The sequence below is a fragment of the Rhea pennata genome, chromosome 20 (genome assembly GCF_028389875.1).
Source record: "Rhea pennata isolate bPtePen1 chromosome 20, bPtePen1.pri, whole genome shotgun sequence".
Taxonomy (NCBI): Eukaryota; Metazoa; Chordata; class Aves; order Rheiformes; family Rheidae; genus Rhea; species Rhea pennata.
In genome coordinates, this window is record NC_084682.1 from 789,118 (window position 1) to 805,648 (window position 16,531).

At 64.6% G+C, this 16,531-nt stretch overlaps 1 protein-coding gene across 5 annotated transcripts in view; it reads right to left on the minus strand.

The window, feature by feature from the left end:
• Nucleotides 1-16,531, minus strand: part of RAP1GAP2 (RAP1 GTPase activating protein 2) — a 40,804-nt gene that overhangs the window by 13,853 nt on the left and 10,420 nt on the right. For all 5 annotated transcript variants that reach the window (XM_062592257.1, XM_062592256.1, XM_062592254.1 and 2 more), the window contains exons 3-5: nucleotides 5,073-5,157; nucleotides 970-1,005; nucleotides 438-482 (exon numbers count right to left, since the gene is read on the minus strand). In XM_062592257.1, the coding sequence (XP_062448241.1) occupies nucleotides 438-482; nucleotides 970-1,005; nucleotides 5,073-5,157 (166 nt within the window). The remainder of the gene's footprint in view (nucleotides 1-437; nucleotides 483-969; nucleotides 1,006-5,072; nucleotides 5,158-16,531) is intronic.

Consider the following 16,531-nt stretch of genomic DNA (forward strand, 5'->3'; position numbering starts at 1 on the left):
GGAGGGGCGGCCGGCACCGCGGGACGGACAGACGGGACGGGACGGGACGGGCGCCGTGGGAGCCCTCTCTCCGGCGAGGCGCCGCCGCTCCCGGCGAGTCTCGCAGGAAAATGCTCCGGATCATTAAGCCTTTCACACAGCCAGCGTCTCCCCTGAGTATCAGTTTCAGCTTCTCAGTGCCACACATAAAAGCAACTGCTGTACGTGGCTCACCGCTGAAATACCCGGGTCCGAGGCACAAAGCTGGATTAGGGATTTACAGGCACCGCTACCGTATCATTGCATTTAATCAGTGCCTTGCTTTTCGAAAACATCTAAATCCTTCTCTTAGTTCCTTTAGCAACTGTCTTTGCACGCGTTAAAGTCCTGACTTCTGGGGACTAACGAAAGGGAGGGGGCGCGGAACAGATCTGCACGGGAAGCGGAATCCAGCTGACCTTATGCTTTTGGCTCCCGGTTCTCTGGTCTTCAAGTTTTGGTGCCTGTTGGAAACAAAGCAATCGGCGGCTGATCGAGACGCTTCCCGCCGCGCAGGCGAGGCCGCGGCGGCGCTGCACTCCGCGAAGCGAGCGGCTCGAGGAGAGGGGGTCTCCGACGGCGCCGGAGCGCAGGCGGCATGCAGAGCAAGAGCTAAAGCCTCTGCTAAAACACTCCTCAAAGCAACGCGGAATAACCTCGACGGAAGATCCCGGGGCCACCGCGCTCCTCCCGGGCACGCCTCGGGGCATGTCTGCGCGGCTTCGCTACGCTACGTCTGGGCTGGGAAGCGTCTTCCCGGTGCCGCCGGTGGGAATCGCACTGCCTCGGCGACCCAGCGGGAACGCAGAGCGCGTTGCGCTAGGAGCGCCGCACGCCAGCCGGGCGCCCTGGGGCCGCCCTGCCGAGGCAGCTTCGCCCCGGCGGCGCCCCGGGAGCTCTCGGGCGGCGCGAAGCCCGCGCCGGCGCTGCTGACGCCGTGCCGCTGCTCACCTGCATTTTTTCCAGCATTTCGAAGAATTCTGCCGACTGAAAAAGAAAAGAGAGAGAAATCCCTCGCCTGACGAGCGCGGGCACGAGGCCGGCCGCATAGCCCACGCCGGGGTACGGACACCCTCGGCCCCAGCTTTGCCCGGCGCCTCCGGGCTCCGGCCCGGCCTCGGGGCGGCAGAAACGCTGCCGGGGGAGCCGAGGCCCTGGCGTGACGCCGCGTCTCCGGCGCGGGGACGGAGCAGCTGGCGCCCGGGGAGAGGCGTGCGGCCGGCACCGCCGCCGGCTGCGGGCGCCCCGTTTGCTTTCGCCAGCGCCAGAGCGGCTTGGCCCGGAGACGAGGCAGGGGAAGGGCCGGAGCGGCGCCCGAAAGCCGCCTCCTTGACTCGAGCTTGTTTGAGAATCCGGTTTGAGCTCAGGCCTCTGCAAAGAGCGGACAAGCGCCCTGCGAGCCCGTTCAAGCAGTTTTCAGGGCCCGTTCTGCCAGCAGCCGGAGCCAGGCAGGCCAAACCGCGCGGCAAGAGCCGCTCCGGCTCCTGAGCGACGCTCATCCACCTCTCAAACCGCGCTGCCGCGGCAGGCGCACGCGCTCAATGAACCGGTCCGGCACCCGTGAGCAGCTTCTGCGTGCTTCAGCCAAGCTTTGTCGGGCAGCGAGTGCTCGGCCGACGGCAGCGGGGACAGGCACCGCTGCGGGACGCTCGGCAGGAAGCAACGTCACCAGCTGGCGGTTCAGCCGGCGCGGCAAGTTCACGCTCACCCGCTCGCCCTCTGCTCCGGACGGCGCCTGCCCCTTCCCTCCACCCAAGGCAACTCCCTTCCCGGGCGCCTCGGCCCGCGCGAGCCGCTCGGAGCAGCTCACGGCCGCAAAGCGCCCAGCGCGAGCGTGGCACGGCGGCGGGCGCAGCGGCCGAGGACGGGCCGCGCCGCGCCGCGGGGCCTCTCCGCCGCGCTGCGCCCGCCGCCGCCGCCTCGCGCTCACCAGGACGCCCCTCAAGAAGCCCATCATCGCCCCGGCGTCGCCCCCGCCGCCTCGGCCGGGACCGTCTGCACGCATCGAAAGCTGCTGCGGCGACCAAGCTTCCTGATGGGAACGCGGCTCGCGAGGCCGGCCGTGCGGAGCCCCACGCCTCCCGTGGTTAATGTTTGGCCACGCCGGGGCACGGCCGGGCTGCCTGCGGCGCGGCGCGGCGCTGCGGGGGGAGGCTCCGGGAAGGCAGAGCGCCCAGAACAGGTTGGGCAGGAAGTCGGGAGAGGGCTTCCCAGGGAAGGAAAGCGTCCCGTCGCTGCCACGCAGCTGCTGCAGCGGCTCCCGGCACCCCGCGGCACGCCGCGGCACCGCCGGCGCCTCCGCCCGCCCGCCGGCCGGCCCGCGCGATGCGTGACGCATCTCGGCGTCCTCTAACCCGGCTGCAAAGCAGGACGAGCCGTCAGCCCCTTTCAGTCGCCGTAACTGCGCAACGATGAAGACGCGGGACGGACGCTGAGGCGGGAAGCCCCGGCCGTGCCCTGGGGACGGACCCCGCGGCATCGCGGGCGGGCCCGAGCAGCGGCAGCCGGGGCGCCGCCGTTCTGGCAGGGGACGGAGGTCCGGGGCCCAGCGCGCTGCGGAAGGAGCCCGGGGCTTGTTTGCAGGGCACTTGGGTTATCTAAAGCACACGCAGCAGCACCTGTGCACTTTCCTCCGCGCCGGGTTCCTATAGCGCCAGCAGGATCTTTGCACCCAGTTTCCACGTCTGCCGTGGGAGCCGTCGGCGCCGTGCGGGCTCCCGGCCGGCCGTGGGCGCCGGCTCTGCGAACTGCGCCCGGGGCCGAGTGGGCGGCGAGCAGCCCCCGTGCCCGTGCCGCGGACGGTCCACGCGGCAAAAGCCCCGTCCCCGCCACGGTGGGCGCAGCCGGGGGGCTTCCCGCTCGGAGACGAGCCTCGGCACACCGCGAGGGCGCTTGGCCACGCGCAGCCGGAGCTGCGGCGCCGAGGCCGCTGTCCTCTCGCAAAGGGGACAGGAGAGGAAACACATTGCCATCTAACATCTGCTGAACGTGAAGAATGACCGACTTCCAGAGACCGTTAATTCCAGGAAGCTCGGGCAAACGTTGGCAAATTAACTGCAATTTCCACGGGCAAACATCAGCGCTGGCTCCTCAACCCTGCCTCCGGAGCGCCCTCGGAAGCGGGGGCCATCGGCGCCTCCAGTCCTCCCCTCTCACCGCTCCCAGCTGCACGCCTCGTTTCCCCTCCCTTTTCCTCAGTTTCTGACGTTTCACGGTCTCGGTTAGGAACCTGGGATCGATGGCTTCCAATCGACCTTCCGGAGGCCTCGCTGCAGTCGACGGACGCGGGAGCGGGTCGGGTCCTGCCGCCTCCCCGGCGGGCAGCCCCGGCAGCTCCCCGTTTCCTTTGCTGCCCTTTCGTCGCCCCGTTCCACAAAATTCAGGCTTCACAGCAGGAACTGGGAAAAGCACCCGCAGAGCCCACAGGAGCAGCCGGCTCCGGCTCCGCATTGAGCTTTACAGCACAGCTCCGCTGCACCGGAGCGATTCCAGCCCTCGGGAGAGCGTCCAAGCTCCAAGCCCGCTCCGCTTGCAAGGCTCACGGCTCGCGCCATTTAACCAGATCCATCTTCTAATTCCTATATTGATCTCCATCTTCCTCAGCTTAATGAGTAATTTCCCAGGTGGCAATATATTGAATATTTTGCAGCAACCCGTAGAGAAGGACTCCAATTCCTGCTGTGTGGAAGTTCTGTTTTTGCAGAAATTTCTCTGTGCAGTCTGACAGAAGCTATTTTTGGTTAAACCGTACTGCGTTTTCTGCCACTTTGCCATTTATTTCCATGTCTTTAGTTGATTTTTCCTGTAGAATTCACTCTGAAACCACTTTCTCCTGCCGAGGCCAAACCCCAGCCTGGTTCCCCACCTCGCCCCATCCCCCTCGGACCGGGCCACGCACTCGGCATCGCTTGCAGTTCAATGTGGCAAAGTCGCCTGGGATAAACCTTGGGCCAGGAGATGGAGGAGCTACCGGCCGCAATCGCCCTCCGTCAAACACCCTCTTCTGCTCCACTGCCAGCGGCTCTGCACCGAGCCGAGCGGCACGGGAACCAGGATGGGGACAGTGTGGGAACCAGGACGGCACGGGAACCGGGACGGCACGGGGACCGGGATGGGGACAGTGTGGGAACCAGGACGGCATGGGAACCAGGATGGCACAGGAACCAGGATGGGGACGGCGCGGGGACCGGGACGGCGCGGGGACCGGGACGGGGACAATGGGGGAACCAGGATGGCACCGGAACCAGGATGGCGACGGTGTGGGAACCGGGACGGTGCGGGAACCAGGATGGGGACGGCGCGGGGACCGGGACGGGGACAATGTGGGAACCAGGATGGCACGGGAACCAGGATGGCGACGGTGTGGGAACCGGGACGGCGCGGGAACCAGGATGGGCATGGTGTGGGAACCGGGACGGCGCGGGAACCAGGATGGGGATGGTGTGGGAACCGGGACGGCACGGGGACCGGGACGGGGACAATGTGGGAACCAGGATGGCACGGGAACCAGGATAGCGATGGTGTGGGAACCGGGACGGCGCGGGAACCAGGATGGCGACGGTGTGGGAACCGGGATGGCGCGGGAACCAGGATGGGGACGGCGCGGGGACCGGGAAGCACCGGGGCTGCGCAGGAGCCGGCCGTGGCTGTCGCAGGGGCGCAGCAGGAGCACGCCCGCCCGGCGGAGAGGTTGCGAGCTTTCCTGCGGAGCCACGGACGCCTCCGGGGCACTCGGGAAATCTCCTTAGCCAGCACGGGGACGAGCCCCCTTCCTGCGGAGCATCGCCGCCCGCGCAGGCGGCACGAGGCACCGGAGCCGCCCCAGTCCTGGCGCTGCTGGACGCTCCCGCCGGGCAGGCGCTGCCGGACGGCAAAGCCGCCGGATCCGCGCCGGCGCAGAGGCAACCGAAAGCAGGGCGGCGCTGAACGGCCTGGGAGCGCCGGCGGCCCCGAGCCCGCCGCGGGCCGCAGCCCTCCCCTCGCCCCGGCGCCCTGCGAGGCGCCCCACGCCGGGGGCTCTGAGCCCCGCCGGGCTGCGCTGCCCGCGCACCTACCTTCATGGTCGCGGGGGCGGTGAGCGGCGGCGAGAGGGGCCGGTCTGGGAGAGGCGCCTCGGCGCTGCTCAGCGCCTCCTGCTTCCTGCAAAACAGAAGAGAGCGGCCTCAGCTCGCCCCCTCGCCCGCTGGGGCCGGGCCGGGCGAGGACACGGCGTGCCGGGCACGGGGAAACGCTGCCCCCAGACCTCAGGGCCCCGCCGAGGGAGCCCGCGCGCCGTGGCCCGGGGGCGGCTGGCCGGCTCGCCCCCTTTGCGAGGCGTCCCGCGGCGGCGCGGACCCCTTCCTTGTGCCAAGGAAGCTCTCCGCGCGCCGGCGCGCGCCCTTCTCCGGACCGGCAGCGCAGCCGCCGAGCTGGAGCGGGGCAGGACCCCACAGGCTCCGGGGGAGCCCGCGCGCCGCCCTCCTGCCTCGTCTCTCGAGCGCCCGCCTCTCCCGCCGGAACGGCGGCTGGGCCGGCACGTTCCCTCGCTCGCCCTCCGGGAGCCGGGGATGTTCCTCCCCAACGCCCTCGCCCCTCGCTCTGCTTCCCCCGAGCCCCGGGCACCGGCCCGATTGCACTAATCTGCACGGCAGCCTCCAAGGCGTAACGCGTGCCAGACTGCCGAGATTAAAGTTACGGGATGCATACGAATAATTTGATCTGGGCTGGTCGATCTGGGATTTGTAACAGGTTGCCATAGCATCATCTTCTAAGCGATAGAAAATCACTCGCACAGCAGCGGGTTCCCTGTTTGGGGCCAAACTGCTGCGGCTGCCGTGGCCGTTCGGGGGGAGCAGAACGCGTCCCCGCACCCGGCCCGGATGCGCCGGCGCACCTGCATCCGCGCGGAGCGGCGAGCGGAGGCCTGGCCTTTCCCTCCTCTCCGCAGTCGCAGCCCGGCACCGGCGACGCAGCGGGATCTGCGCGGCGAGTGGCGCCCGGCCCGGGGCGCAGCATCGCCCCAGCCCCGGCGCTGCCCCTCCGCAGCGCCTCCCCCGCGCAGACCCCCTCTGGCGCGGGGACGAAGCAGAAGCCCGCGCGGAGTGAGCTGACGCGCTCAGCTCCGAGCGCCCCCGCGCCAAGGACGAGGGCTGCCGCAGCGGGCTCGGCTCGGCTCGGCTCGGCTCAGCACGCCCTGCTGCCGTCGCGCACGCCCGGCCCCTGCTTTCACATACAGCTACGTAGAAAACGGACTTCTCCCAATTTGTCACGGACTTCCCACTTTGTCCCCTTGAGAAAGCAAGGCTTGAAACGTGAATAATAGTGAAAACAGATTTTTATCTTTTACAAATTCTGTTTTCTGATCTCATTCCTGGAGCGGAAGGAAAGCAGTGATCCCCAGCTGCACTTAGACCAATCAGCCAAGGGACTGGTGCTTTTTCTCTTAAGGCCGTAAGGATTATCTGAGAGACATAAGCCGAAGCCATTTCTGAGCTGATCCAATAATTTCTGAAATTGCACAGACCTGCTCCTAAATCGAGAGTCTCCGAGCAGGCACGGGACCGACCCCGCGGCAGAGGGACAGCGCAGCCCCTCCAACACCGAAGGCGCCGGCCGGGGCCGGGGGCAGAATTTCTGGCGGCGGGGAGAGGTCGAAAACGCAGCGACCGCTGTTTCGTGGAGTGAACCTCCATCCTGCTCCCACTGGGGCCAGCAGGACTTTTTAAGTGGATTTCAGGCAGTGCAAAGATTTTGCTCCCAGTCCCTCCAGGTGACAGAGCAGCGACGACATCCCGCGCTGAGCTACGCAGTTAGCTAGTGCCAGTGACTGAGAAAAGAGGCATTTGCCTTATTTCCAGTTGCCTGGAGCAGCTGCGGCTGAACACGCACGGGAGGCGCATGTGTGGCCGTGCCCCCCTCCTGCCCGTGTCGCCCCACAGACCGTCGCCGAGCAGGGAGCCGCAGCGAATCTGGGGTGGGTAAAAGCTGCTGCCGAGTCCCTGGTGCCCGGGGCCAGCGGGAGCTCGGAGGGTGCCGGGGACAGGGTGCCGCCGCGGACTGCCCGCCGCGGGCCGGGGAAGGCGGCGAGCATCGCCCCGGCTCCGGCGCTCCAGCCTGCCCGCCTCGGGCTGCGCTTTGCCGTGTGGCTAACGAGGGAGGGCCTCGGGCCACCGGGGACTCCGTGGCCACCACCGACCCTGCCGCGCTCGCGTACGGCTCATGCGAGAGCAAAATTCAACTGCAAACACAGAACGGGTGAACGTGGGAGGAAAAAGGAGAGAGGAGGAGCAGGGGGAGAAGCGAGCCCTCCCGACCGCCGCTAGCAGCCCCTTCCTCCTCCTGCAGGGCACGTTGCTTTGACGGCCCTGGCAGCTTGCGCGAGTGAGGCAGCCACTGGGGAGGACGGCATGAAACCTTGCAGCCTCTCCCACGAAGGCCCTTCACCCGCGGCAGGCAGGAGCGCAGCTCCTCGGTCCTCGCTCTCCCCTCGGGGCGCCTGTGCGGCTCTCACCGTCGGAGGAAACCCCGCAGCAAGAATTAAAGCCAGAGAGCCTGCGTGGACGGGCGAGCTGGGGGTCAGGCGCGTGCGTTGCGGGCCAGGCCCCCGCCAGGCTTCGGGGCGATCTCCCTCTCAGCCCCGCGGGCCACGCTGAGCACGTTCAAAGGAACCCGGTACCTGGGGCGAAGAGAAGTCCCTGGAAGCGGCGGCCCCTCCTCCGCGCTGCCCGTCGCCCCCCAGCCCCAGCAGGGACCCGAGCGCCCAGGGGTTCGGCTCCTCGGGCCTCCCCGGGCCCGCGCAGGGACGGGCTGCCTTGCTGCGGGACGCTCGGTGTCGGGGTCCCTGGCAGCACCGCACCACGAGTCAGTCACATCGCGCCGAGACGCCGCGTCGCAGGAGCCCGACGCTGTGAAACGCCCGAGGAGGACGGTCGTTTCTCTCGCAGGCGGGGCAGAGACGGACCGTGCGCGGCCACAAGAGCCCAGAGCCGAGGCAGCCGCGGCACTGCCGCGGCGCCCGCAGGGACGGCCGAGCCTGGCTCCCGGCGGAGGCAGGACTCGAGCCCTGGCCGAAGCCGCCCTGAAGCCGCCTTGCAGAGCCATCCGGACCCTCCGACGTGGGGTGTCCCGGCCTCCCGCTGGCACCTCGCCTCATGGAAGCACCTGCAACCCGCGGCAGACGGAGGCACTGCCGGACCGGTCAGGCGCCCCGGAGGGAAGCGCGGCCCCTCCGCGGGCAGCGGCACCGGGAGCTGTCCCACTGCCGCCCCGTCGGGCGCCTCAATCTCTGCCTAAAACCCCGGCAAAGCAGGAGAAAGGAATAATCCAAAACTGCAACACGCGTGCGGCACGGGACACGCACGCGAAGCCGCAGAGCGGTCACCATGGCTCTGCTCCGGAGCGCGCCGGCTGCCCCGGAGCATCTAGAAACGGGCTACAGACCCGCCACCCAATATTTCCAGCCTTGGGGGGGCAGAGGGGCTGGAGCCTCATGCCCCATTTTTTCAGGCTAAAAAATTGGGGGGATACTTTACAATAAAGACCCCAAACCACCAGTCTTTTCTTCATATGCTTTTTGTATGAAAGCACAATTGGAATAAGAAAAAATAGAAATAAATGATAAGAAATCCATCAAGCTGCAGCAGCAATCACACTGCTTTCACACAGAATAAGAGGTATGCACACTACTGACATTTGGGTGCATAATTCTTACTATTTTTAACAACAAAGTTGCCAGAGCATCACACTCCTGGTGGAAAGAGAACTTGCTGACCGAGAACACACAAAATAAATCAGAGCACTGTAAATCTCCGAAGCAAATGGAAACTCGCAGTAATAAGCAGGGAAAAAAAAAATCGGGAGCCATGCATAACAGATGCCAGCTAACACAATATTCCAAACAGGCTATTTCCTCAAAACACGAAGTTGAACATAAAGTACAGTCCGCGGCTTAGTCAATGAAAGCCGAGACCATTTGTCAGCTGTTCCTCGGCGACGAGACAAAGCTGTTCAGGCGAGTTCAGGCCGTTCCGATCGCGGCGGGCTCCGACGCGAAGCGCCGCTCCGGCGGACGCAGCAGCGGAGCCGCTGCGCGCGGTGAGCTCCCTCCGTCCGCGCACACACCGCGGGCGGCTGCGGGAGCGCTCGGGCACGGCGCGCTCGCCCCCGCGCCCCCGCGCCCGCCGCTTCCCTGCGGCGCGAGCAGCAACCAGGCTTTTCCTTTTTTAAAAAAAAAAAAAAACCTTCGACAAGGAGGGGAATAAAGCCGTCTAAACTCGCACTTTACCTTTTCTCCTTATTTTGCCTCCTGGATTTGTGCAGCAGCCCGATGAGCACCACGGCGGCGCGGATGCCCGCGCGCTTGGAGGGCGTCCCGGCGCCCGGGCGCGACATGCTCCCGCCGGCGGCGGCGGCGCCGCGCAGCTCCGCCCCGCTCCGCGCCCCGCTCCGCGCCCTGCTCCGCCCTGCTCCGCCCCGCGCAGCGCCGCCCCGCTCCGTCCCGCTGCGCGCCCTGCTCCGCGCCCGCCGCGCTCCCATGGGGGCGGCGCCGCGGAGCCGCCGCAGCGCGGGCGCGCAGGGCGAGCCCGGCCCCGGCCCCGGCCCCGGCCCCGGGCCGGGAAGGCGGGCGGCGCTCGCTGCCCCCTCTGCCCCCTCTGCCCTTGCTTTTCCTGGAGCCTGGACTGGTTCCCGAGCAGGAGAAGCGGAGCCGACGGCGGCAGCCAGCCGCGAGGCCGCTCGCCCGGTGCCTGGCCGGCACGGACCAGGGCTCGTACCGGGGTGCGAGTGTGCCGTTTCCTCCGGGCTGTCGTTTACTGATTCCTGCGAGGGATTAGCTGAATTTTAGGAATGTTAAATGAACAGGAGCTTAATTTTTTATGGTGGAGTGCTAATGTCACAAGCATTGCTCTGATGCTGAGGTTTTTATGACAGCTTCCTGTCCCGTCACCCATGAATTTGTGTTGCTGAGTATTTAGAGGGATAAAGTTACAGCGACTTTAACATCTTAACAGAACAGAAGACGTCCCCCTCCTCCCCCACTGCAAACGTTTTCTTCTCGCTCTCGGCTCGCAGCCCAGCCCGTGGGACACGCGGCACCGCCGGGCCCGGCGCGGGGGCCCTGGGAGCGCCGGCCCTGAGCTGCCACCCTCCGCCCTGCCTGCTGCTCCGCCGCCGGGCGCAGTGTGATCTGGGGGGTGCTGTCGCTTTCTTTTCTTTTTCTCCCTCTGCTAAGTAAACTGTAAATGATCCGCCTCAGAACGCAGCACCCTTCCCGGCGCAGCGCTGCTTGCGGTGGCGACAACCCCCCAGGGCTCTTCCCCGCCTTCCCTTCTCCTCCCCATCACCCTCCTCTCCGGCCGGGGACTGGCGGGCAGTCGTCGCCAGCGCCCTGGCCCCTCCGGCCACGGCCCGTAATCAAGGCGTTTGCTCGGGAGCGAGGGGCTGGCGACGGCCCCGGCGGCTCGGCCGCGCAGCCCGTGCAGCGCTGCCTGCGGCTGCGGTTCGCTGGAAACTGCCACGGTTGAGGTGATCAACACCACTTCAGCTCTGGCCTTTTCCATCTAAATAGCTCAGCACAAGCTCTAATCATGCGTATGCTTTAAATCCAATAAAAATCCCCTCCACCTGTGCTATAACTTCTTTAAACTTTCCGCTTTAAGACAGTTAAACGCACGTACAAGGCTTTCTTGTCAACAAGCTGCAATTATTCAACCCTGGAACAACCTGGCTGCAGACGGGCAGCGGCCGCAGCCTGCACATCTGTGGGCCGAGCGCACGTGCAGCTCTTCAGGGTCAAGACCTAAACCCTACGTCCATTTTAACGTCAACATTTTAAGGTTTTAAGGGCTCTCGAGCAGAGCCTGTGAGGACGGAGGCGGCAGCAGGGTTGGCGCTTGCGGCAGCCGCTGGAGACGCCAGGGCTCCAGCAGGGCTCCCGCGAGCCCCCGCCGAGCCCAGCCCCTTCCCAACACGGATCCCGAAACGACCGTTTCTGCCTCCTCGGTACGACGTTACGCGACACCAAACTCCTTGTGGCACCCGAAAAAATCTGAATGGAGAAGAGGAGGAAAAGCACATAAACCTGGATGCTACCTGCACCCTCCGCGACAGCACAGGGCACCTAACTCACGCTGAAGCCTCTCAGCAAAGCTTCTGTCGGAGCAAGCAACACACCCCACTGCTCTTGTCAGATATACCTGGCTGCTCCCTTTCAAGCAAGAATCAGACTGACAAATTAAGCAATTGCCAAAAAAAAAAAAAAAAACAAACAAAAAAAAAAAAACAATTAGAACCTATTTCCATGCCAAATTGTATCAGTTCTGCAGCACCTCATTAGTTTTCATTTAATGGAGGGGTAGGGGTTTTAATTGTAAAGCTTTTACCTATTGCATTAAACAGACAGCTTTGAATTTCACCGGGTCTCTCTCCAGAGACATTCTCCCCCGCCGATCTTCCCCCCTTTTCCAGACAAGTTAAGTATTAATCCTCTCTTGTTTTATGCTGAAGCAGCTTTGTATTGATTTTTAAAGATGCTCATTTCTCTGGTATTTGGAAATAGAGGATCCCGTGGGGCAGATGCACTTGGCCCTATTTCCTCCTCCGCCCAGGTCCAGCGTGCGAGTCTCTGCTTGGGCGAGCGCGTCCTGCACCTCCGCGCCCTGCTCCCAGGTCTCCGGCGGGAGCCGGGAGAACCAACAGCACCGGCTTCCCGAGGAGGGCTGGATGCTTCTGCCCAGGGGCCAAAGGGAGGAAACCGGAGACGAGCAGCTTGACCCAGTGCCCAGGCGCCGGGCGCCTGGGGCCGCCGGAGCTGGAGGGCCGGGTGCGCGCCCAGGCGAGCGCCACGCGCCGAGGCGGGACCTGCCCGGACCTTCGCCCACCCTCTGGACGTGCTGCCGCCCTGCCTTTGAGATAAGCAGCTGCCGCTCTGGCACGAAGAATCAAACCCCTCTGCAAAGAGCCCTGACGTTTTGCTTTGGAGGAAACAGTTTTGCAGCTAACCACAAATGTGAATCCGCAGGGTCTGGCGAGAGCTGCTTCCAGCCCTGGACGATTACACGCCGTTATTAATAAGTCACCAGGGCGGCTCGATCGTTTATGCAAAGCTTGGCATTTTCCCTGTGCGCTTCGCTACGGAACAAAGATCTGAAAACACCACGTTGTGACAAGACCTGACCTTCCTCCTCGATATCGCAGAACCTCCCATGAAAACACGATGCTACTAATATTGTTATTATTATTCAAGACCCCTGTACTTGTGGAGTCACTTTGGCTTTTATCGTAGTGCTTCGCCCACCTTCTGCCCTCGAGCAAACAGGATACGCTTCATTTAACGTTTTAACAGCAGAGAAACCTTCCAATGCTGAGCGCATTTTTCCCCATGTGCAGCCCTTAGCTTCCCGGCTGCTGCTCCTCTCCTGCCCTGTGTCCCCGGAAAGCGCACCCAGAGCTGGCCGGTGCCCGCGCGCCGCAGAGCCGCGACGCTGCCGGGTGCAGAGGCGCTGGCCCCGGCGCCGGCCCCCCAAGCGGGCCGCGGAGCCTCCTCCAGGCAGACCGATCAGCGCGCCGGAGACGGAGAGGGACGAGAGAAGGGTGTGAGCGACGCAGGAAGACAAAAATAGCAACTGAGTTTCTGCAAGAGGAGCAGTCGCATCCCTGTTCCCTGGCTCCGAAGGGATTGCAGAGCTGCGAGCTCGGGAGAAGGCGATTACGGTATTTCCAGATGTGCCGCGGGAGGAGGAGAGCACATCCAGTTTTAAGAGACGCGTCACGAGAAACAGAGCTTTACATTATTTAGACATCCAGCCCCAAGTAATCTGATTACAGATTTACTTTATGACTTCAGTTAGAAAGACAGAGGAAATACCAGCAAAGTGCAGGCAGGTATTTTTTCCTTTCCTTTGGATGAAACATCCCTGTGCGTGGGAGGAGCTGTGCAAAACCCATGGAGCGACGTTCGGGCACTGTGGTACGCGTCAAGGGCACAGTAAAAGGTGAGGGCAGGGAGGATTCATTACGTTTTAATATAAAGGTGGACACGGAAAATCCACAACCCACAAAACCCACTGCACACCCCGCACCGCCACACTGCCCACGCTGCTGCACGCCCCACGCCATGCATGCACCGCACTGCCGCATGCCCCACACTGCCGCACACCCCACGCCGTGCCCACCCTGCGCCGCCACACTCCCCACGCTGCTGCACGCCCCACGCCGTGCACGCCCCCCCACCGCCGCACGCCCCACGCCGTGCACACCCTGCACCGTGCACACCCCGCGCTGCCACACTGCCCACGCTGCTGCACGCTCCACGCCATGCACACCCTGCACCACTGCACGCACCGCACTGCCGCACGCCCCACGCCGTGCACACCCCGCTCCACCACACTCCCCATGCTGCTGCACGCCCCGCACCATGCACACCCCGCACCGCCGCACGCCCCACACCGTGCACACCCCACACGGTGCATGGCCCACACCTCCGCGCGGCCGGGCTTGCGTTAGCCGGCACGAAGCGGCGCGGCGACGCGGGGGGCCGAGCGCCCGGGGCAGGGCCCGGCCCCGGCAGTGCGGCCGCGGCCGCGGGGCTTCGCCTGGCGCTCCCCATCCCCTCCCGTCTCCGGGCGCCTCCCCGGGCCCCTCGCAGCGGCTTGCGGGGCCGCCGGGGCCCCAGCTCGGGCAGGAGGGGCCGCGGAGCGCGGAGGGGCGCGCGCCGCTCCTCTCCGGGAGCCGAGGCGCGCAGCCCTTCGGCACCGCCGCGGTGCTGTGCCTCTGCTCCGCGCAGAGGAGCGAGACGAACCGCCCGCTGAACGAAGCACCGACGCAACTAGCTGCCTGCTGCCGCTCACAAACCACTCCCGGCTCTCGCAAGCGGCAGCAGGGAAACACATGGGGACAGCGATGGGGAGACGTGGGGATGGTGATGGGGAGACGTGGGGACGGTGATGGGGAGACATGGGGATGGTGATGGGGAGATGTGGGGACAGCAATGGGGAGACGCACGGATGGTGATGGGGAGACACACGGACGGCGATGAGGAGACATGGGGACGGTGATGGGGAGACACAGGGATGTCGATGGGGAGACGTGGGGACAGCGATGGGGAGACGTGGGGATGGTGATGGGGAGACGTGGGGACGGCGATGGGGAGACATGGGGACGGCGATGGGGAGACATGGGGACGGCAATGGGGAGACATGGGGATGGTGATGGGGAGACGTGGGGACGGCAATGGGGAGACGCACGGATGGTGATGGGGAGACGCACGGACGGCGATGAGGACACATGGGGACGGTGATGGGGAGACACAGGGATGTCGATGGGGAGACGTGGGGACGGCGATGGGGAGATGTGGGGATGGCGATGGGGAGACGCGCAGGGACAGCAGCCGTGAAGCAGAGCTAGACACTTTCATGTAGAGGTTTTACCAGTTGCCTTTCAATGCCACCGTATCTCGCTGTAGCAGTAAAGCACATGCCAAAAAACCATATCCGAGTTAGCACAGCAATAAAAACGGAATTTGCATTTACCGCTCTGGAATTAAGCTTTGAGCACAAAAGCAGATTTCTGGCCGGTGGAGCAGGCGGCGCGGCGGGCCCCGCGGCGTCCCTGCGCCCGCGCCGGCAGCAGCGGACGCGCCGGCTCGCTGCCGGGCGGGAGCCCGGAGCAAGGCTTTCCAAAGAGACACGTTCCAAGACCTCGGCATTAGATCAAATTAGATCAGATCAGCGGGGGAAATAAGTCTTTAGGGCACGAGCCGTTCCTCTGAACTTTACAGGCAACCCCGTGGACCAGCCGCCACCGTTCCCCGTAGGCGCCGCTGCGCGGGCCGCGCCGGGCGCCGCGAGCACAAGCTGCCCGGAGCGCCGACCGCCCGCCGCAGCCGCCGCAGCCACCGCAGCCGCCGCAGCCCCCTCCCCTGCTGCCGCGGCGTCCGTCCCAGCGCCTCCCCGCGACCACCGGCAAACAGCCCCTCCTGCGACAAGCTATAAATACAGCCGCATCGAACCAGACACACAAACCAGTTTATTAATCCTGAAACGGAGCTAAAAATAGACCCACGAGGGGCTGCCGAGTCCTCCGGGCAGATGCAATCGTGGATAATCTAGCTTTAAATTTGCAGAGGCTGCTTGGGCGCCACGGCGACGTTTCCACACCCGGGCTGCAGGAAGGCGCCGCGGCGGCGGGCTCTGCTGCGCCGTGGAGCCCGCTTGGAGGCAATCTGCTCTCCGGAGCGCGTCCTCCCAGGACCTAGGCACGGTCCCGGGAAGATCTCTGCAGCAGCCAGAGCAGCTCCTGCTCAGCAGCTCAACCGTTCCCACCTCTCCCCATTAACACCTGATGGCCAGGGCAGAGTTAAAGAGCCTCAAGCCCAGACACGGCTCATTTTTACAAAGGTCCGGGAAAACTCATCTCTCCGTTCCGCCTTCATCTCCCACAGCCATTCCTGTTACCGGACACGCCGCGCGCCAGCGCCAGCTCGTGCCGGTACGAGGCTCCTCTGTTCCATGGGGAGGTGGTTATTTCATTGCTATTTTCACTTCACAAGGTCCAAGAAGCAACTTTTGGTCTGATGAAGGGCCTTTTTTAGTACCAGTGGTTTCTCCCCCACCCTACTGATGACGCCAAAGAAAACCAGCCAGAGCTCCAAGGGCTGAGAATCAATCAGCAGGCGAAGGGCTGATCAACCTCGAGCCTAGGACAGCACTTTGCCGGGTTATTTTTGAGGCTTTGGGAATGAATCTGGATCACGGAGGCAGGTCCTTGCGGATGCTGGTCCCCGTCACCCTTCGGGCCTCCGGCGAGCGGCGGTGCCGGGGTCCCCGGGGGCAGGCGGAGCGCCCGGCCGGGGTGCTGGACAGCTCCTGGCGGACCTTCCCGCGGCTCTGCCGAGCCCGCCGGGAACCCGCGGAGCTCTTGTGCTAGGACCAGCGCAGCGTGTTTGTGAGGATGCAGACGATATTTATGCAACCTCACCTGGCCCAGAGCTGCTTTTTGGTATGCAAACATCCTTTGACATGCTGACTGCCCCCCCCCGGGCCACCTTGCAGCTTCAGAAGTTGATTTAATTGCAGTCTCGCTCCCTTCATCCCTCCCTGGAAAGCACGAGCTACACCATTAAACTAAAATACGGTACCGCCGTATCTGCTCAGCCCTCCCAGGACCACACCGGCACCAGCTGGTCCGGGACACGGCGCCCTTTCTGCAGACTCTTCGCCTGACAACAGAAACACCGGCAGCAAACTGACGGATATTTTACAAATATCTAATGTGGCTCTGGCCAGGCCCCAGCTACAGAATCGTGCAGCGAAGCAATCTGTCCCCAGGCAGGAGCGCCGCGAGGCAGCGGGGACGGGCCGCGCTCCGGGGCGCAGGAGAAGCCGGGAGCGCCGGCGGCGGGGGGCGGCAGCAAACACGTTTTGCTGTGATCAAAAATGCGTTCTGGGAAAAAATGTAAAAGTTTAAGACGTCCTTTACTCGAGCGGCAGCAGCACAGCGGGAGCGGGCGGGCGCCGCCGGCACGGTGCAGCTCCGGGCG